This window comes from Sarcophilus harrisii, chromosome 1, assembly GCF_902635505.1.
Source record: "Sarcophilus harrisii chromosome 1, mSarHar1.11, whole genome shotgun sequence".
NCBI classification, from domain to species: domain Eukaryota; kingdom Metazoa; phylum Chordata; class Mammalia; order Dasyuromorphia; family Dasyuridae; genus Sarcophilus; species Sarcophilus harrisii.
Window position 1 is genome coordinate 673,788,198 of NC_045426.1, and position 20,260 is coordinate 673,808,457.

Below are 20,260 nucleotides of genomic sequence, written 5' to 3' on the forward strand. Positions count from 1 at the left end.
GTACTGTATTTATAAGTCACATGCTAAATTAATCAGCAGATGCAGACTCCAAATGGAAAACCAAACAGATCTGCTGCCAACTCATGCCAGAAAAATGAGAATGTGAGCCCCCTGGGGTTAAGGAGGTGCCAAAGGACCGAGCCCCACTGGCTTAAAAAGCCCCAAATAGAGTTCACATCCCGAAAGAAAGCTAAGGCCTGATGGTAAAGAGTGTGACTGCTGGGTTTTCTTCATGTGGTGGTTCCTTGCATTTTAAAATCCCAGAGCATCTCAAGAGGTGGTTTGGTGTTATACTGGCAGAAATGGCAAGTGGAGGGACCTAGCAGCTAAACAAGATGAGGCTCAGGTTTGAGCCTGAGCCTTTTGGGAAGCTTACCTGTGTGGGTGGTGTTTGGGGTGTGGCAGGAGATATGTGCAAGCCCAGGAGTATGTACATGTATCATATCTGGTTCTTTGTGACCCGGGACCATAGCACGCCAACACTGTGTGTGTGTGTAGGGGGTGTTCTTGGCAAAGATACTGTAGTGGTTTGTCTTTTCCTTCTCCAGTGGATCACCTTTTGTGATTTAATAATTTAATAATGACTTACTTAACATTTATTCAATGCTCAGTGACAGACTGATCCCACAGAAGGCTGAGGGGAGCTAAGCACAGTCAAGTTGAGTGCTTTCCAGAGCCGGACCACAGATATGTGCAAGGGATGGTTGATACAGACATGTGGCAGGATTCAGAGATGGGCAGGGATGGTTGGGCGAAGTGAGTGATGGTGGTGGCGATGGTAGTGAAGTGAGAAAGCCGGGACCACAGCAGGCTGACCAATCAGGACTTTGTTTCAGAGTGTTGAAAGGCAAAGGGTGCCACCAGGGAGGATTCTTGGTAGTGAAGATGGCAAGCATTTATGTAGCCCTTTGAGATTTGTTAATTAAGTTAATCTCCTTTCATCCTCAAAACAACTATAGGGGGTAGATGCTATGATTATTCTCATTTTGCAAATGAGGAAACTGAGACAGAGGAAATGGAGAGTGACTTGCTTAGAACCATAGTCAGTAAATATGAGAATCAGGATTCAAACTCAGGATTCAAATTTCTGACTCTTAAATCCAAAACTCTATCTAATACACAATCTAGCCACTATGGAGGAAAGAAACCATGGAGTGGGGAGAGGCCTTGGAGTAGAGACATTCAGAATAGGATGCTGAAGGCACACACCAGAGTCAGTCAATCAGCAATTATTACCTAGTATGTGTCAGGTATTGTGTTAATCTTTGGGGATACCAAAATAAATAATTAAAGACAGAAAACCAGTTCATGATCTCAAGGATCTCACAGTCTAGTATGGGAGACAACATGCAAATAATTATGTAGAAATAAGATATACATAATGTCCCCTAAAATCTCAGTGCGGCTTTAATCTTTGAAAGCTTTAAACTGTACTAAGACTTGTGGGACACCCACCTTTAGACTGAAATAAATAAACTGGGGGATGCACTGGGAATGGGCAGGATTTTATCTTAGACTTGAAGGGAGACAGGGAAGCCAAGACACAGAGAAAAAGGAGGAAGCATTCCAGGTATGGAGGACAGCCTAGTTAGCACACTGTCTGGCACATAGCAAGCTATTAATAAAATGTTTATTGGTAATTAGGTGGTGAAGTGAATAAAGTACCTGACCTGGAATTAGGAAGCCTGAGACATTTGACTTCGGACATTTACCTGCTGTTTTACCCTCAACCTCTGGTTGCTTCAGCTAGGAGGATAATAATAGCATCTATCTCCCAGGCTTGTTGTGAGTATTAAATGAGATAATTATAAAGTGCTTAACACAGTGCCTGGCGCATAGTAAGTGCTGCATAAATATTAGCTACTGTAATAAATATTATTAACTAACTGAAAATGCTCAGATTTTGAAGATGGGATATGTTATCTGTGAACAATTCAGTTCAATAAGTGCTTGCTATGTGAAAGCATTGTGCTAAGTAAGCACTGGCCATACAAAGTCAATCGGTCCATATTAAGTACCTACTTACTAGGTATCAGGCACTGGGGTTACAAAAGAAGGCAAAAGACTGTGAGTCTAATGGCCAGCCAAGAGGCCAATCTAAAAGTATGTAAGAATGTGATATCCTAAGGGAAGGAATTCTGGGGAAGGCAGGGAGAGGAAGGAAGGAAGGAAGGAAGGAAGGAAGGAAGGAAGGAAGGAAGGAAGGAAGGAAGGAAGGAAGGAAGGAAGGAAGGAAGGAAAGAAGGAAGGAAAGAAGGAAGGAAGGAAGGAAGGAAGGAAGGAAGGAAGGAAGGAAGGAAGGAAGGAAGGAAGGAAAGATCGATCTCTTGGATCCTTGAACCCTCCCAAGATATCTTGGGATTTACTGGCTAGATTTCTTTTTTAAAGACCAGGCTTAAACCAAAGCCGCGAAGAATTCTCATTGATTGGTCACCAAGAGGCCCTTGGCCAAATCCCTTTGGGTCATTTTTAGGTCCTGACTGACTGACTGAATGTAAGTAGCAGTCATTTCTGTCTTGAACAGAAACCGGGTAGGGCTTCCCCTGCCATATCGATTTGTGTGCTTAGATTTTTTGACTAGGAATGAGGAGATTCTTTGCTTCAATTGCTGCCTAGCTTTAATCACTGGATGGGTGTTGGCTCATTCAGACCGAGACCTGTTGAAGATCGTAGCTAAAAAAGGCCCGGGTCCGGACGCAGGAGGCTCTGGAGGGTAAAGTGAGGTAGCGCCCTTGCGCAGCCCTCCCTCTCTGAAATCCGGTTCACACGCACGTCACGGCATCCCCTCCCTGATGTCATGATCCTCTTGCAGAACCCAGGACAACAAGCCACTGGATTGCGGAGTGCAGTAGGGAAGGCTGGGAAGGCAGGAGGGGGACCCTGGATTAGGTTTCTGGAGGGAATGGGGGCCCTACAGTTTGGCAGGTGTAAACAGCTCAGCATCCTAGCTCGGTTTCCCCATTCCTAACAGATGCGTGTGTTGCGCGGATGGGAGGGGAGCTGGCACAGAGCCAGCTCGGCTCCGAGAGGGAGCCGCCCTTCCTCCCTTCCTCCCTCCCACTCACTCACACGCTCCAGAATTCCCCAGAGCTCCAGGGCCACAGAGCCCCGCCCCCAGGGCGGGGCCAGATTTAGTCCCTCCCCCTTACAACTGCGTCACTTTGCCCCACCCCCTTCGTCACTCACTCGGCTCGCGAGCTTCGCCAGGAGGCGGGAGCCCCGGCCTGTGGGCGGGGCCGGCGACGGGGAAGTTTGTCCCCGGTCGCGCGCCGTCCATGGCCAGAGCGCCTGCGCTTCTCCGGTGGCGGCAGCCGGGGACGGAGCCGAAGCGTGAAGAGGAGGCGGCAGCGGCGGCGGCGACAGCGGCGGCGGCGGCGGGAAGCAGCGGAAGGCAGGAGACGGCCCAGGCTCGGCCGCGAGGAATGGCGTTCCGGCAGGCGCTGAAGCTGGCGGCTTGCGGGCTGGCGGGGGGCTCCGCCGCTGTCCTCTTCTCGGCCGTGGCCGTGGGGAAGCCGCGCGGAACGGGCGCCTCGGACGCGGAGTCCCGGTGGGCCAGCCCGGAGGCCCCGACGTGGGCGGAGCGGGTGCGCCCCGGGCCCACCCGCGGTGTGTGGGACAGCAACTGGGACAAGTAAGGAGAGCGGCGCGAACCCTCCTCCCCGGGCCTCGGTTTCCCCTCTGAAAAGGGGGCGGGCCCGTGGCCCCCAGATCACTTCCTAGATACCGAAACCACCGGGAGCGTTTCTAGGGACGATCCTGGGGGGGGTTCCCGGGCAGAGGGAGCCGGCGGCGGCCCCTTGGGAGTGGGAGATGCGGGGCCCGCCCAGATAAAGCCGGCGGTGGCGCGGGGGAGGAGGGGAGCCCCCCTCCCCCCGAGGCTCCCAGAGCAGGGACTGCCCGGAGCTGCCTCCCGCTGCGGAGGACTACCTTTAGCTTAGCGTTGTACGAAGCGCCCTGCTACGTGCCGAGCCCCTCTGCTTCCCTGCGGAATCTGACTTTGTTCTGTATTAAATTGGGAGGGGGTGACCCGTGACTTTGGGGAAGGGGCATCAAAATGGATGGTTTTTGAGCTCAGGAGAAAGGAAGTCCTAAGTAATGGTGAGAGGATGCTTGGGGAGGGGGGCGGGGGGTTTCAATCCTGCCCTCAAGCCTAGTTCTACTTTCGGGGGGGGGGGGGGGGGGGCTCTGCATGGTTACCGAGGAACACGTTTTCACACCTTTACCCCTAAGCCAGAAAAGGAACATTAGACACCGACTGTTTGCAAGCTCGAGCCGATCAGCATTTATTTCAGCACCTACTTTGTGCTGGGCACTCACGCTAAGGGCAGGGAAGACAAAGCTGGAAAAAGCCCACATTGCTGTTGTTGAGCTGACAGCCTAGTGTTACACCTCCAGAACAAGGAAGGCTCGGGTTCTGGCTTGAACCTGGGAGGGCTTTCCAGGGACGGTGCTAGTTGGGCACAATTAAGCAGCTCTAGCATCCTAGGGAGACATCCGGAGAAGAGGAGGGGGCAGCGGGCAGAGGGCACCAGCGTGGCTGAAGCTGGTTTAGCAGCCCCTTTAAAGCTGGGGATTTGTGTGACTGAGGAGAGGAAATTGGCAGAGCTCGGTTGGCCTGGTACAGGCCCTGCACCTACTCCTTGCTGGGTCTTCTGCGGAGGGAAGGCAAGAAGGGTAAGAGGTGTCCTAGCTCTGGAACAGCCTTTTAGTTTAATGTGGAATGTTTTGGGAGACTCTGTAGTCACCACCACCCCCTCTTATTTCTCCCCCTCCTTTTAGCGATTGCTTCCCACCTTTTCATAATTAGCCACCTCTCCGTGCCCTAGGCAACTCCCTGAGCCTGTGTTGTATGAATTCCTGATGGTGTGTGTGTGTGTGTGAGGGAAGGGAGTTAGTGCTTTGTTGATGAGCCCATGAAATTACAGGTCTGAGAGTTTCCTGTATTGATGAACTGATAGACTCTGAGCTTGGGACCAAATAACATTTTATAGGCCCATCAGTGTTTACAACAAGCAAGTAGACAAACCCTTCTTTAGAGGGACAGTCTGTGTTAGTGATGAGGAAGAACTCAGTAAATTTGTTCCATAATTAGAGTTGGAAAGAACCTTAAGAATTGTAAGAGTCTGGTAAGCTGCATGGTGAGTAGACCACTGACCCTGTAGGTCAGAAACCTAAGTTAAAATCCAGCCTCAATTTCTTTCTCTATAAAATGGGAATAATAGCACCTGTTCCCTAGCTGCTGTGAGAAAATACAGTGAACTGGTCATCCTGCCATCTAGGGGAGGGGGTGGGGGGGGGGGGGAAAGAGGGGAAAAATGGGAAAAAGAGGTTTGGCAATTGTTAATGCTGTAAAGTTACCCATGCATATAACCTGTAAATAAAAGGCTATTAAACTAAAAAAATAAGATAAAATAAAATAAACAGGTTATTCAAAAAAAAAGAGAGAGAGAAAATACAGTGAGAGAAATTCGCAATATTTTGTTAAAACTAAGTCATGGTGGTGGTACCTGGCTGTTGTTATTATCTGAATCTACAAATGAGGAAGTGGAAACCTCAAATAAAGGTAGGGCCCTATGCTTCTCAGCACAGCACAGAGAAGAAATTCCCTAACCAGGAAATGACAGAACATACACCAGAAAATGACCTTAGACTTTATCTAGTCTAATCCCCTCATTTTACAGATGAGGAAACTGAAAACTGTCCTCCAAAGAAGTAAATGATTTGGCCAAGATCACAGGTGGGTAGGAGTGGCAAACCAGGATTTGTAGGCTAGAAGTCTAATGAACCAATTTCCTAAAATGGAATTTACTTTAATTTAATTTATTTAAGTAATTTAAAACAATTAGAGTTTAAATCTCTGATCAGATTAAAAGACCACTCACATCCTGAATCTTGTCTTCTGCAGCTATGTCTAATTCTAGTTTGTTTTATAAAACTAAGTTCAAAGCTGTGATAGTACTTACATTGGAATTTGCTTTCATAAATCTGATTTTTTAAAAAATCAACTATCTTTTTACACTTGGCTCTAAAACAGAATGAGTTTTTGTTGTTGTTGTTTTTAGAAAGAGGTTATGGTGTCCATTGTTTTGTCTTGTTTTGTTTTTAATGGAAAAACTCAATTGACTAAAACCTATATAAGTATATATTTACTTAGTGTTTATGGGATTGGGGCACTCAGCTGCTTAGCTTCATCAACTTTTTTATGTTTAACTACTTAGATACCAAGTTTTTAATTCATGTCAGTCTGAAAGTGGGACTTTTTTTTCTTTTTTTTATTATAACTTTTTATTGACAAAATATATGCATGGGTAGTTTTTTACAGTATTATCCCTTGCATTCACTTCTATTCCGATTTTTCCCTTCCTTCCCTCCATCCCCTCCCCTAGATGGCAAGGAGTCTTATACATGTTAAATATGTTATAGTATATCCTAGATACAATATATGTGTGCAGAATCGTACAGTTCTCTTGTTGCACAAGAAGAATTGGATTCAGGAGGTAAAAATAACCTGGAAAGAAAAACAAAAATGCAAGTAATCCACATTAATTTCCCAGTGTTCCTTCTCTGATTCGGGACACACACAGTTCTTAAAATATGCTTAAGGGGAATTATATAGAAAGCCAAAGTATAATATGTCTTCTTTTTGAAAATCAGGCGAGAACCCCGGTCACTTATCAACTTGAGGAAAAGAAGCACAGAAACTGGTGAGGAGGAGATAACATCCAAACTTGATAACCTCAAAGCCAGAGCAACTCGCCACATCTTCCTGATCAGGCATTCCCAATATAATTTGGACGGCTCCCTCGATAAGGATCGAACTCTGACTGAATTGGGTACGTGGGCCTTCAACCCACAGTCCTATTGGGCCCTTGCTTATGATGAACCTTGTTTTCTGGAGGAAAGCTTCCTGGCTAATGAGGATGCTAATCTGTGCATCTGTCACCACTTTGTGATGCTTCTTCAAACCTCCCTCAGGACTGTCTTGTTCTTTGGGAATGGCTCAGGTTTATTCTCAGATGAGTGGAGCTCCATCCATATAACTTGGACTCAGATTTCTACATGCAGGTCCAATTCAGCAGGTATTTGTTAAAGTACCTCCTGAGGACCACGCTGCTAAAACATTAACTTTAAGCGTGCGGATACGAAGTAACCCTTGTAGTCACAGCCACATTCTATCCAGGGCACACAATGAGCACAAGGAACTGGGGATTCCACTGTGTATGGAACATTCCTAGGAGCCCCACAGTGCGAACTGGTTTCCTTGCCTTTCAAGGGCAAGTTCAGGGATGCAGTTACTACTCCAGTGGAGCTGAGTCCAGCTAGGCATATATAAAAAGGAGCTTGCTTTTCTCAAGAGCCTTTTCAAAAGATTTGGTATGTGGGTCACAGCTCACATTGTGCAGATGTTCAGGTTTAACAATGAAATGTTTAGCGACCATGGTGCTTGTGACTAGTCAGGTGTCATGAGGGGTAACCGAGTCTAGATAACCAGATCAGATATTTTCCTCTGCACATGTTAAAAAAAGAAAACATCCCAAACTTGATTCTGTTTTGGCTGTGTCTGCTGACGGACTCAAAGAGAACTGTAAAATCTGTTTTCACTTTTAGGTCGTGAACAGGCCGAACTGACTGGTTATCGATTAGCCAGTTTGGGTGTGAAGTTTGATAAAATTGTGCACTCTTCCATGACCCGGGCCATAGAAACAACTGACATCATCTCCAAACACCTGCCGGGTAAGTGACTCCAGTCTGTCTTGACCCAATTTTTGCATACCTATTTGTGGCCTGTGCCTTGGGATGTAAAGGCTATCCTCCTGACTTGGTATTGCTGTTCCATAAATGAAAACATTGTATAACTCCAAGGCATAAGTAACATCCTTGTTAAAGATGCATAATTAATCATAACTGGCCGATGGTACTTTCAAGTCAGGGATGTTCACTGAGCCTGTTGTTTTGTGAGTGGAGGAATTATTAACCTCATTTCAGGAGTTGCGGGTTGTCTGCTGAGGTGACTTGGCCAGGTATAAGAACTTGGAAGCATGGGAAGCAGGATTGGAATCTTGGGCTCTTGGATTTCTCAGCTTGTTTCCACTGTTGGCTGGACTGGACTGCTTATTTCATGTGGTTGTATTGAGGTCTATGTAGCGGAAGCAAGCTGGAAAAACATGGATTTCTTAGGGATCATCAGACCCCTCCTGGGTGAACATATCCAAGCAGTCTGGAGTGCAAAGGCGTGCGATCTGGACATGCTAGTTTCTGCTTCATCTCCAGTTAAACAGTTGCTAATGTTACTTGGTTCTTTGTGCTTAAGGGTTGACTTTTTGTGCCATGTTTTCTTGTTAACTTGTGTTGTCTGGAATAAGTGCTGCTGCTGTCACACGGCAGGCTCAAGGCTGGTCCCTTGGGGTGTGAAGGGCCTGAAGCCTTAGTCCAGGAATCTTTTCTAGACTTCTTTCAGCTGGCTGAGGTCCCTCAGAGGCATCAGCCCCATATCCCAGTACCATCACCATGACAAGGACACTGCTCCTTTTTCTGCAGGAGTCAATCGAGTCAGCACTGACTTGCTACGGGAAGGTGCTCCCATTGAACCCGACCCTCCTGTATCTGACTGGAAGCCAGAAGCCCGGGTAAACGAAATCAAACCTTTTTTTTTTTTTCCTGGATGGCTTTTAGTCTGCGAGTAGATGTTTGCATGGAAAACATTCCTTTGTGCAGCAGAAATGAGGCTTTTACCCCAGGAGTGTCTCTGCTCCGTTTTCATAGGTATCTGATCGTGTTTCTTCCAGGGTCCCTATACCACTCCCTCCTCTTAGATCGGCCCACCTCGAGACTGGGCTTTTTATTCGTCACCCGAAGGTCAGAGGGGGCATTGATGCCACACAACTTGTTAACGGTCTGTGATTCCCCACTGTCTGCCCTTAGCAGTATTATGAGGATGGCGCCCGTATCGAGGCTGCATTTCGGAACTTCATCCACCGTGCAGACGCCAAGCAGGAGGAGGACAGCTATGAAATCTTTGTGTGTCACGCCAATGTCATCCGCTACATCGTCTGCAGGTAATGGCAGGAGCTCCCTCTGCGGCAAATATTGAACTTCCTTTATATTTTATTTCTACACATCTAGGTGTCACCGTGGATAAGACACTGGGCCTGGAGTCACAAAGCCCAGGGTTTGAATCTTGCCTTGGACATTTACTAGATAGGTGACTCTGGGCCAGTTATGTCACCTCTCTCTGTGTGTCTCCATTTTCTTCTTTGTTAGATAAGGATCATCATCATTTCTACCTTGCAGGGTTGCCCTAAGAATCAAATAATATTTTTTTAAGCACCTGGCACATAGGTGTTATATAAATTCTTATGCCCTTCTTCCTTATAGTGTATCCCAAGAGTCTAAGCTTAAAACTTGCACTAAGGCTTTTGGGGCATCCTATATGAGTCCATAGTGGTCACCAGTTCTTATGTGTCCTTAGCATGCGTCTTTGGATTGTAATTGATTTCCATGAAAAATGGTGGTTCACAAGCATCTGTGTAAGGAATCTAGAACAGTACAGTGGAGAAAGACAGCTTTAATGGCTTAAAGCATTGAAAATGCTGGCTCTGCCTGTGTGACACCAGCAAATCACTTGACTTCTCTTGGTCTTAGTTTCCTGATCTATTAAGTGGCTGGAATAACTTGAAGTTCCTTCTAGCATCCAGTCAAAAGGAACTGGGTTTTAATTTTATTTTTGAAATTATTTTTCAATGAACAAAGATCCATTTTTCCCTCCTCCCTTCCTTCCTCCCAAATGAAAAAAGAAAAACAAAATTCCAGTAGCAGATTACTGAATTGGACATGGCCAAAAATATCTGTCTAGTGCGTAGCCCAATTCCATATGTTACATCTTCTCAGGAGGTGCCTTCATGTTGAATTACATTTGCTAAAGCTTTGGTTTTGGTCCTTCATTTTAAATTTGGGGTGGAAAAGTCACCTCACATCAATATATCGTGTCAGAGCAGTCCAGGACAGGACTGTCATTAGTGTCTAGACTAGATGCTCTCATTAGACTGAACATTTTCTTACTACATTCAGCCCTGGGTTTTTTGGGAAAAAAAAACACTGGCTTAAAAAGAAGCCACCTCGTTAGCTTCTACACCTTAAAAACTATATAAAGTCCTGCTTCTTTTTATTATCTTTGTTCAGTTTTTCACTAAAAACAAATAAGGAACAGAATCCTACTATTGAAAGCCCAAAACATTTAATACTATCTTAAAGTAGCGCCTTACCTCTGTTTATTACATGCCTCCTTCCAGCTCAAGCTAATTCATTAAGCTTTTTAAGTTTTTATGTAGCTGTTTCAGCATTTTATGCTGTTTGGGTTCAGTATATTGGAGGGGAAAAGAATGCTGATATGGGAGCTTTCAGAAGGTTTGGGTTCAGATTTCCACTTGCCCATTTATGAGATTCCTCCCAGCCATTTCTAAATTTGATCTATGATCTCATGCCTGAAATCATTTCAAATTCTCTTTCTTTTCTTGTATTTGTATTTTTCTGATGCCATGTTAACATGCTGCAATTTTTTCACATACACTATTAGTGTCCACATCTTTCACTGTTGAAAAGTGGTTGCCATTGTTGTGCATTTATTTCCATATTGCTTTTCAAAGGTTTGTAAGATTTCAGTTCCCCCTCCTCTTCCATAAGCAGTGTTTTAGAATGGCCTCAGTAGTGTCTTGGCAGTTTTTGTCCATGTGCATGCTGCTCTGCAGGGTGGAATCTGGGAGAAGGGGTGACAAGAGAACTTAGAGTACAACATGGGCTAATGGTTCTACCACTTTCCTTTTCAAGAGCACTACAGTTCCCTCCAGAAGGCTGGTTGCGGATGTCCCTTAATAATGGCAGTATAACCCATCTGGTAATCCGTCCAAGTGGAAGGGTGGCATTAAGGACTCTGGGGGACAGTGGATTCATGCCCCCTGACAAAATCACCCGCACTTGAACGGCCATCTTAGCAGTCGTCAGCTGCGTGTCCATTCATCCAGACTCGTCTTTGTTTGTAATGTTTGGCTAGAATGCTGCATCTTCAAAAGTATTTGGATTTCCCTCCTGTTTTTCCTTTGCTGGCTATCCTTCTGTCCTGAAGAGATGAAACCGTGCTTAAATGCTGCATTTCTGTCAAAGGCCTCACTGGCCAGGGAGAATGAAGACACCACTGGGACAGATAAGACGTCACAGGGTTCAGAAGGCTCTGGATATAGAGAAATTGGCTCTCTTTGACCAAAGCTTTTTTGTGTGTTTGAAGGGAATAAAGTAGGATAGGAGTTAGAAGTTATATATTTTCTATACATTTGGATGTAGCATGATGTTATGGATGTGCAAGTCACATACGAGTAAATTTTCATTATGAGATCTCGCCAACAGCTAAATTTCCTGCCATCTGAGTCAGTCTGTCCTTTTGAAACTAAAGCCTTCCTTCAGGTAGCAGCGTACCAGCACTGGTTACAGCTGCGTAACAGTGGGGACAGTCTGGTGTGATCAATCATGCAGTTGAAGAACAGTTCAGGCTAGTTCAAGTGATTCCTAGATCTTTAGATTATTACAACTTAATTCATTCTCCGAAAGACAGGTACCTAATATAAAGCTTTCTCAACATTTTTCTAAGCCCTTACCACCTGGTTTTGAAAACCTACTTCTTAGCACAGTTCTAACTTGTAAAAGCTGCTGGGATGGATAACCAGACAGACAGCTCCACCTCTGGCTGCTCCTAGAAGAGCTGAGCTTTCCTAAGCCTGTGAGATGATATATGTACCCCCTAGAATGAAGCTTGTTTGAGACGAGAAGTCTGCTAGTACAGACACTTTTTGTCCAGCTGAAGAAAAGCCCACTGGTGTGTACCTAACCTGAACAGTTTGACAAGTGTTTGGGGGGGAGGAGGGAATGGCCTGTTGAGTTTATAGTTCTTTTTTAAACGAAGGTCTAATACTAGAAAAGATGATCTAGTTAAAGATCTGTTAATGGCCCAAACTAAGTCTTTGCTCAACATCAGAACTGGGGTGCCTCTGGTTGTTGCTAATTAATGTCTTATACCAATTAAGGATTCAGTCACCAGGTAAACCCTTAAGTGCTTTGGGGTATTTAGACAAAAAGTGTCTCTTCCAAATAATCTTTGTCCACAAATGTCTTAATTCAGGTAAAACAAGGTGGTAGGAAAATTACTATGAAAATGGTCATGAGATTTTACTGCAATCAATCAATGCAAACAATTGGGATAACTTACCATTTTATCGATCAACTTTTTTAACGTTTACACAATAAATTGTTTTTATTTTATTGGTGTTACTCATTTGATTTTGTGTTCTTTTTAAGTGTCTGAATTAGTAGCTCCCATGAGTAGCTAATGTAATCAATTAGTGCTTTGCTGTGTAGTCTTTTTCAGAATTCCCAGAGAATTACTTTCTAGTCTATTGAAGCAATGGGAACATTAATGTTAACAGTAATACTCAAGACACCAAAAAATTGTACCAGATGACATATTCAGATCTGTAAAGGACCCTAGAAATTTATCTACTCCGACTTCTTTTTTAGACATTTATATTAGGAGTGTGATATATGCTATCCCAGAAGCATTTGCCTTTTAGGGAATTACAAAACTGGGTAAACCAAGACTATCTCAAAGCTGAGACACATCTTCTGCAACCCTATAAAGCCCTGAATAGTAGTAGTTGGCTCCGAGAATTAGACGGGGAGGAAAAAAGGTTAGATTTCTTTGTCCTTAAGGACTATTTAAAAGGATCATCCACATGCTCATATCATTCATCCATCTCCCAATCACACTTTCATCATAACAACTTAACTGCTCCAATATTTTTTTTCCTAATGGAAGTTTAATGCATCCCAATAGTTTTTATACAGTTTTCCTTTACAGGACTGCCTATCTCAGCTCCACTTGCACATAAAAGTACCTGTTTCATGGCATATGAATCAGACATTTCATAACCTCACAAACACAAAAGAATTTTACAATGAAATTCTTCCCTTACTCATTTAATACATGGTGATGTGTTTTAGCTCATACCAAAATTATCTTTATCTGGGTTAGAATATTTAAGCATTTTACAAAATATAGTAATTAAAAATGGCAAATGAAATCCATCAGCATTTTAATATCTTGAATGCTTTCTTTCTAAACCAGGGCTTAAAATTAAGAAACTGTCCAAAATTAAGAATATCATGAGCTAAAAATAATTTATTTCATTAGGTGGTACAAAGCATTATGATATAAAAAGTGGTCTAACTTAGGACACCTGATGAATCAATGTGCCAACTTGCTATGCAGCAACTTTTTTTTTTTTTTTACATCAGTAAAGAACATAGTATAAACATGTGAGAGAAGACCATATTGAATCTAGGAAAAATCATCTGAAAAACACTGTGACCAAGAAAAAATAGACACTGTAACTTTTATTTCCATTTTTATGTATAAAAGAAAAGTTAATAATACAAACACCTTAGTATACTGGCTAGTGTTTAACAGGTAGTCAGGGTAGAGAAATCTCCCTTCACTGTGAATTCAGTAACAGTATTTTGTTCCTATTTAGAATGATGCTCTCTTCTTAAGAGGACACATGACTTCCACCTACTTACTTCCCAGATTATCTTAAACACAATGAATTAAACAATAACTGTAATCTTTACAATTTCAAAATCTACAGCCTGATTACAAAACTCAGCTCCTTCTCTAGTCGTCATGCAGAAGTAACAGCCTCTCATATATATATATTTCAATTGAAAACTTCTATAAAGGAAATAAACATCTTAAGTGCTCAAACTTAAGATGTCAGCTTATACTTTTAAAAAAAGATCAAAAAATTATTGTGTGTGTGTGTGTTTTTTTAAACAAAAGGCACTATTAAGTTCACAAAAACATGAAGAGCAATTCTGGAGGTCATGTGCAACCTCCATTGTATTCAGAAGAGGGTACAGTTTGCATGAGGAGCCTCAGTTGGAGAAAGAGCAGCAGTCCTCAGAAGCTATATTAGAGCTTCAGTTACGTTTTGCTGCTTCTAAAACTAGAGATTTCTACTAATACTCTTTGTACTCACTTGAGGGCTAAGCCAAGAGAGAAGGGTGAAGCTCCTGCCCTCCTGTAACATGGCAGTGCACACACTTCTGCCAAACGAGCCAGTGGCCTCCTTCCCAAGGCTAAGGCACAGGAGATGTCTGCCACTGCAATCTTCTGAGTCGGCTTCCCAGCAAAGAAATTGGTTGGGGGATTTCTTTAGCCCAAAGAAGGGGTCACATTAAGTTGGAATACGAAACCCCTGCTGGTTAAGAAGGGTGGTAATTTATTGCTAGGGTTCTTGGTATGACTACTTCCATTAGTTTTCACAGGGAAAAAGCCCGGTTTTTATCTTCTAGTCAATTTTTTTAAAGCTCCCCTGAACCAAAATTATCAGCATCTCAGACACTGATGTTTATAAGAGAATTATAATGGTTTTCATTTAATGTCTTAAGAGTGGTGTTAGCCAGAGAGGTGTTTCTCTCTCATCATGTAATAAAAATTCAAAGCCAAAAGTTACCCAAACCTTTTCTTTTAATGAACAAAAAAGGGTAAAAAAAAAAAAAAACCTAACGAAGTTGAGGAGTTAGAGGACTGCTAACTCTCACTTAGTGCACTGGACTCCCTGACATTCAGTCACCTGCTTAGATATTTAGCTGTTCTTTGTCACGGTGCTTATATAAAAGTGTCCACCAGATAAAATGGATTATCATTTTGTTCTATTATAAAGATCCTCATTTTTATTAAGAATTGCTAATTAAGATAGTCTGAATTTGTCACTGCTTTACCATAAAGGATTATTTAAAAACTTTTCTCTGAGTTAACACTTTGTTAACTCACAAATCAACAGTACTCTAACTGGGAAAATAAACAATATATATTTGCATTTTTTAAAAAAATTGTACATTTGTCCTCTGTAAATGAGGATTAATAAATAATCAGAATACATTCTTTTGTGTTATTTCAATAAAACTTTCTTTCATGTGCCTCCCCACTTTTTAAAAAACAAAGATAATAAAAGAAAAATTAAATGGGGTCCCCAGCAGAAAAGTCTCTTCTACAGGGCAGGCGGCTCTGGAGGGTGACCTAACTTTAATACCAAGTTTGCATATGCGGGGCTGTACCGACCAGGGCTCCCCAAACTAGGCGAACATGAAGAATTGCCATATTTTCCAGGGCTGGAACACACAGAACTTCTTGGAGAACCCAAAGTTGAACACTGGGATCTGAGTTTTTCTTTCAGTGCAGGGCTTGGCCAGCTATGGGAGGGGAAGGAAAAGAAGGGAATATTACTACTATGTTTTGCAATTTGTAGTGAAGAGGGAAGGTAGCACAGAAACAAACATGTGGATTTTGGGCCTCAGCATCACAGAAATGACCTGCAGACAAATCAACAAGCAGAAAAAAAAGGAAGCCTACCAAGCGCCAACAATGCTAATTAACTCTCTTAAGTTTTTTAGTTCCCATGTGCAAGAGTGAAGATATTAAGTGCTTTCATGATAGAAAAGGTGGTCCTAATGATTTGTGGCATTAAGAATGAGCAGGAATGGGTCTGTGTCATTCACAATCCTATTCTTTGGCATGACGGGATCAGTGGGAAAGCTGGAGCTGGGAGGCACCAGAGACCGGCATAACCAACCCTGTCATTTTATCTACAAGAAAATTCAGGCTTCAAAGATTAAATGGCCCGGGCCTCAGGCTCTAGACATAGCTCTTTTTAATGGATGTCACTTCATCCCAGCTTACCTACTGTGCCCACAATGTAAATCATGTCACTTAAGCGGCAAAGACAATCTACAGAACCCACCACATTTTACAACCTAAGGATAAGGCTTGGGACTAATTCTGTAATTTTACTGGGATATAGCAAGTCCAAGTGAGGAATCTTCTCTCCAATGCAGGCTGGCACTGACTCTTTGCAACTATAGTTTTAGATCACAGAAAGGACTTGTCCAGAGTCACATAACCAGCCACAAAGTGGGCTTGCACATAGGTATTCCTGGTCCCAAGGCTGTCTCCTCTATTCAAAACAGCAAATGCAATTTTAAATGCAACTATTAAGTTAGACTTCAGATATCCGCGTATCAATTCAAACCCCATTCAAACCGGTAACTACAAAGAATAAAGATCCAAATTTGTACATTAAATTTTTGCCAATACCTTTGCCTTTCTAAAGCAGAAAAGGATTGAACAATATTCTTCCATTTGTTGATAGCGGGGTATTTCTGAGGATCAATGTCAACACGCTCTATAGCTGCTAAAACATCCCGGTCCAGTTTGGTTGGTTTTTCTCTAGAAAACAAAATAAACTGAATGGAAAAAACAACAAAAACAGTCCCCTGAATCCCATTTTTGTTTTCTAACTAGATTAACTATAATATCAGTAGATTTAGCATTTTTTAATTCAATAACCAGTATGCATGTAAATTGACTGTCTACATGCCAACAGCCTCTTCCCATGAGGAAGAAGCAATGATATATTCATTCCAAACCATCTGATGCGGGGATCACAGCCAAGGCCACTGTACTAGAGCCATAGTCCTGACTGTATGTGGCAGCAAGGCTAATTTGACCCCAATGAGAGATAACCAAACTAGTCAAGAGCATTGGCAGGTGGATGTTTTCCTTCAAAAGCATACATGGTGACTTCTCAGGTACTGCTATCTGGCCGTACTTCAAGCTATCCTTGTTTGAGTATATCCCTTAAATGCAATTTCATATGAATTCTAGATATTTTATAAAAGTGTAATTAAGCCCAATGGATAATTAACATAAAGTTAAAACTTTCTCCTTCCCTTTCAAAAGGAAATTATTAGGAAAGGCACAAAAATAACAAAACAAATGTAAGGTATAAATGGCCAGAAAGAGATTTTAGTAAAGAGACAAGGTATACGTACACTGTATGTACTGAGTAATTAAAATTCATACCCTTGAAGAAAGAATCTCTTGGCTCTTTCATTTGGATGTGGAATCTTGGAAAACCACCTTGGAGGAGACTCTGATGAGAGGAGGGAAGAGCCTGGCTGCATCTGAACCTGCTGGGAGTCCCCATCTGGAGCACTGGAATCCAAGAACAATCTATCGATTTGAGGTGACACTCCTTTTACTGTCCTCCTTTTGCCATTTCCAGACTTGCCCGCAGTAGTAGCATCTTCTTCCAACAAACAGTTTGCCTTTATTTGATTTGCATAGATCTGATCTACCTGGTCTCTAGAAATTTTGACTTGATTCAATCCTGAAGTCAGAATTCTCTCATCATCAGTTTTTGCCATAACTTGGTTTGTTTTCTCAAAAAACCTATTTCCTTGGTCTTGCAATGTTAGTTTGTCAAATTCTGTCATTAAATTGCAGACAGGTGAAAGCAAGCACTCCTCCCCGCTCTGTGACTTCCGCTTTTCCCTACTGAGGATCCTATCTTTACTGACAGGACTACAAAACCCATTTCTGTTGGAAGAACTTCCCTTCTCATAGTGTCGGCCAGGTAGGTGTGATGTATCTATTACTTTTGCTGTGTGTTCCATGGAGAGTATATCACATGGTGAGTCTCCAAAAGCACCAATGGCAGGCTCTTGGGAAACATGTGGTTGGCAACTATTCCTGGCTGCATTCTGTCTGTTTTTAATTTCTTCTAGGCTCATGTCATCTTCTTCATCCAGAAATGCTCCCACAGAGATGGAGTTGCTGCATTTTTTACTCCTACCTGTGAAAGGTAAAGAGGGTAATTTTAAAAATGAGTAATAAATATCCATTAGATTTTTTTTATCCATATATGAGCCAGGTGATGAATAATTTTAATTTCTGCTATTTGTTTTTCTAAATATACATCTTGGTTATTTTAAAATACCTATTGATCAAAATGAAAATAGCATTTTTGATTAAAAGGTGACCAATAAAAATTAAGTCTATGAGCTTATTAAAGGCACTTTGCTAGAAATACAATATTCAAGCATAATGTCTAACTGTATATAAAGTATCACGTGAACCTTGTATTTCTAAGCTCACAGTCAGCAGTCACAAAAATTCTACCAGATCATATCAAAATTCTGTTGGCTCTTTCTCCCTCAAATTTTCCTATGTGTCTGTGTGCAGGTATGTGGTGGGGACACAAGGTTACAAGGTTAGAATTTTATTATAATGAATGGATGACCCAAAATCCCAATCCCAAGGATTTTCTAAAGTGTGGAATCAACCAATAGGTGAAAAAAGTATCATCTGAAAACAGGTGGGAAAAGCTTTTTAGCCATGAATAAACCAGAAAGAGAAAAAAGAAAGAGGAAAAGGAAAGAGTCTGGAATGAGAGGGGGATGGTGAGAGGAGAGATGCATATTACCAGGGGAGAGGACAGGAGGGGAGAGCAGAATACCACAAACAATTGTTTCAGTAACAAAGGTAACCTATTCCTACAAGAGGAGGAGGAAAAGATGTCTTATGTAACTACCTTCATTTGCAATTCTCCTTCTAAGTTTCTTGGCTGTGAGCTAATTTAGATGGACAGATATTTGAGATATCTGAAGTGAGGGAAAGTATGAAACAGAAATTAAGCACACCAAGAATTGGGTCTGGACCCAGACAACAAACAAATTGGGTAATATCTAATATCTATAAATATGAAGTTTGAAAAAGGCTGAGAAAAGACATAGACTCAATTTTCTATGGAAACACACAAGTTGCCAAATCTAGCCCTCCTCGTGGAAGTTTGACTCTTTCTATGATTAGTGTTCTTCAAATGAATGAAGGACATCATGTGAAGGACTTAATTGGGCTTGTTTCCTAAGAATAGAAGAATAAAGAACAGTGGCTAAAAGTTACAGAGGAAAATTTTGGCTCTCTATGGGGTTTTCTTCATGAAATGACTGCACTGGTCATAAGAAATGTTCAAGACGAGATTCTATACAATCAGGAATATTATAGAAGGGACTCCTGCATGAAACAGGAAAAGGCACTAAATGACCCAAGCTAGATTTCTTTAAATTATTGAATAAGAGTTAACACCTACCTCATTACTATGAGTTTAACTTCTACAACAAATTAAATCTGAACACAATGAATAGAGCTTGAACAGGGGCAAAAAGACAAACAAGCAAATGTGCAAAAACACAAAACAATAAATATAAGAAGAAAAAAAGTAAAAATTATCTGCAAAACACATACTGTAGACACTGACCCTGACAGACCCTATGGGGTTAGAGTCTGAAGTACTGCTAACTGTGACCAATGCATGTCATATACTAAAATTCATACCTTATTTTGAATATCACAGTCCTGATTCTGACTATATAATTTATAAAGGCACATCAGAGCTACATATGAAGAAAATTTGAACCTTTCAGTGGCAGGGTAAAAGAAGACCAAAAATGATTAGAAGAAATAAAAATTACAGAGACATAATAATTGAATAATTAAATATCTCATAATAGATAGTTTGAAATCAGGGTGGCTCTTTTTTAAAACAGTACTCAAACCATAAACATGTTTCTTACCAGAAGTATTATAAATTTTAGGTTTGTTGTAAGTCTCATTTTCTCCTGTTTCTTGGAGGCCTTTTTTGCTCATTTCAAGTTGACTAAGGTATTCTTCTAGTTTTTGTAGGCCCTCTTGGGAAGAAAGGTCAACAAAGGAGTCCAAAAATTCCCAGTACTCAACCCATGGAAATCCCAGCTCATGGGCTAACTCCCTGTAATAAATAAAACAAAACACATGGAGAAAAAGCTTTTAAAAAATTAATGTGAGATACATAAACTTTCTGAATAAGCAATCTGAATTCTATCTAATTTTATCCTTAACTTGAACTCCAAGTATTTAATGCTTTACATTTACAAAATCTCTTTCCATCCAAGTCTAGCAAAGGAGCATTGAGGCAAACAAAGCATTCCATAAATTAGTGGGGAAAAACCCTGAACAAAATAATCAAAGGAATAAGTTGGTTTTTTTTAATGGTTAAAAAGATTAAGAGTTAAACATATTAAATAAAAGAATCCCTCTCTCACAGTTATACAATATACTGTCTATTATTTTTTACTATATATGTAATCTTTAAAAAAAAAAAAAAGATTTTCATTCCATTACAAGTTGGCAAAGTGAAAATTCTAACCTTTCCTTGAGCACTTTTCACACCCACAAGTAAATAAAAATTTCTCATAGCACTCTAAATCATTCATCCAATCCAGTAATCAAAGTCCATTATTGTTCTTGTTCCTGAAAAAAATATTTCTTCAGTGGGAACAA

General features: G+C 41.7%; 2 protein-coding genes across 3 annotated transcripts in view; one reads left to right on the forward strand and one right to left on the reverse strand.

Moving 5' to 3' along the window:
• The first annotated feature begins 2,404 nt into the window (after window positions 1–2,404).
• On the forward strand, window positions 2,405–12,312 carry PGAM5 (PGAM family member 5, mitochondrial serine/threonine protein phosphatase). Of its 2 annotated transcripts, none has more exons than XM_031957054.1 (6): window positions 2,405–3,631; window positions 6,655–6,833; window positions 7,609–7,734; window positions 8,539–8,627; window positions 8,923–9,056; window positions 10,825–12,312. In XM_031957054.1, the coding sequence occupies exons 1-6, from the start codon at window positions 3,276–3,278 to the stop codon at window positions 10,973–10,975; spliced, it is 1,035 nt and encodes a 344-aa protein (XP_031812914.1). In that variant the 5' UTR covers window positions 2,405–3,275; the 3' UTR covers window positions 10,976–12,312. The 2 variants fall into 2 exon arrangements, with proteins under 2 accessions (XP_031812914.1, XP_031812987.1); XM_031957127.1 differs by having other exon boundaries at window positions 2,408–3,631; window positions 8,926–9,056.
• An 882-nt stretch (window positions 12,313–13,194) lies between these two features.
• ANKLE2 (ankyrin repeat and LEM domain containing 2) overlaps window positions 13,195–20,260 on the reverse strand; it is a 34,177-nt gene continuing 27,111 nt past the window's right edge. The window contains exons 10-13 of the mRNA XM_031956345.1: window positions 19,516–19,709; window positions 16,964–17,735; window positions 16,196–16,327; window positions 13,195–15,294 (exon numbers count right to left, since the gene is read on the reverse strand). Of these exons, the coding sequence (XP_031812205.1) occupies window positions 15,093–15,294; window positions 16,196–16,327; window positions 16,964–17,735; window positions 19,516–19,709 (1,300 nt within the window). The 3' untranslated portion in view covers window positions 13,195–15,092. The remainder of the gene's footprint in view (window positions 15,295–16,195; window positions 16,328–16,963; window positions 17,736–19,515; window positions 19,710–20,260) is intronic.

Excerpts from the sequence above, each read along its gene's own strand:
- PGAM5 (XM_031957054.1), top strand. The coding sequence starts at position 3,276 with ATGGCCAGAGCGCCTGCGCTTCTCCGGTGGCGGCAGCCGGGGACGGAG. Across the intron at positions 7,735-8,538 it reads CATCTCCAAACACCTGCCGG|GAGTCAATCGAGTCAGCACT; the intron begins GTAAGTGACTCC and ends CTTTTTCTGCAG. Across the intron at positions 8,628-8,922 it reads ACTGGAAGCCAGAAGCCCGG|CAGTATTATGAGGATGGCGC; the intron begins GTAAACGAAATC and ends GTCTGCCCTTAG.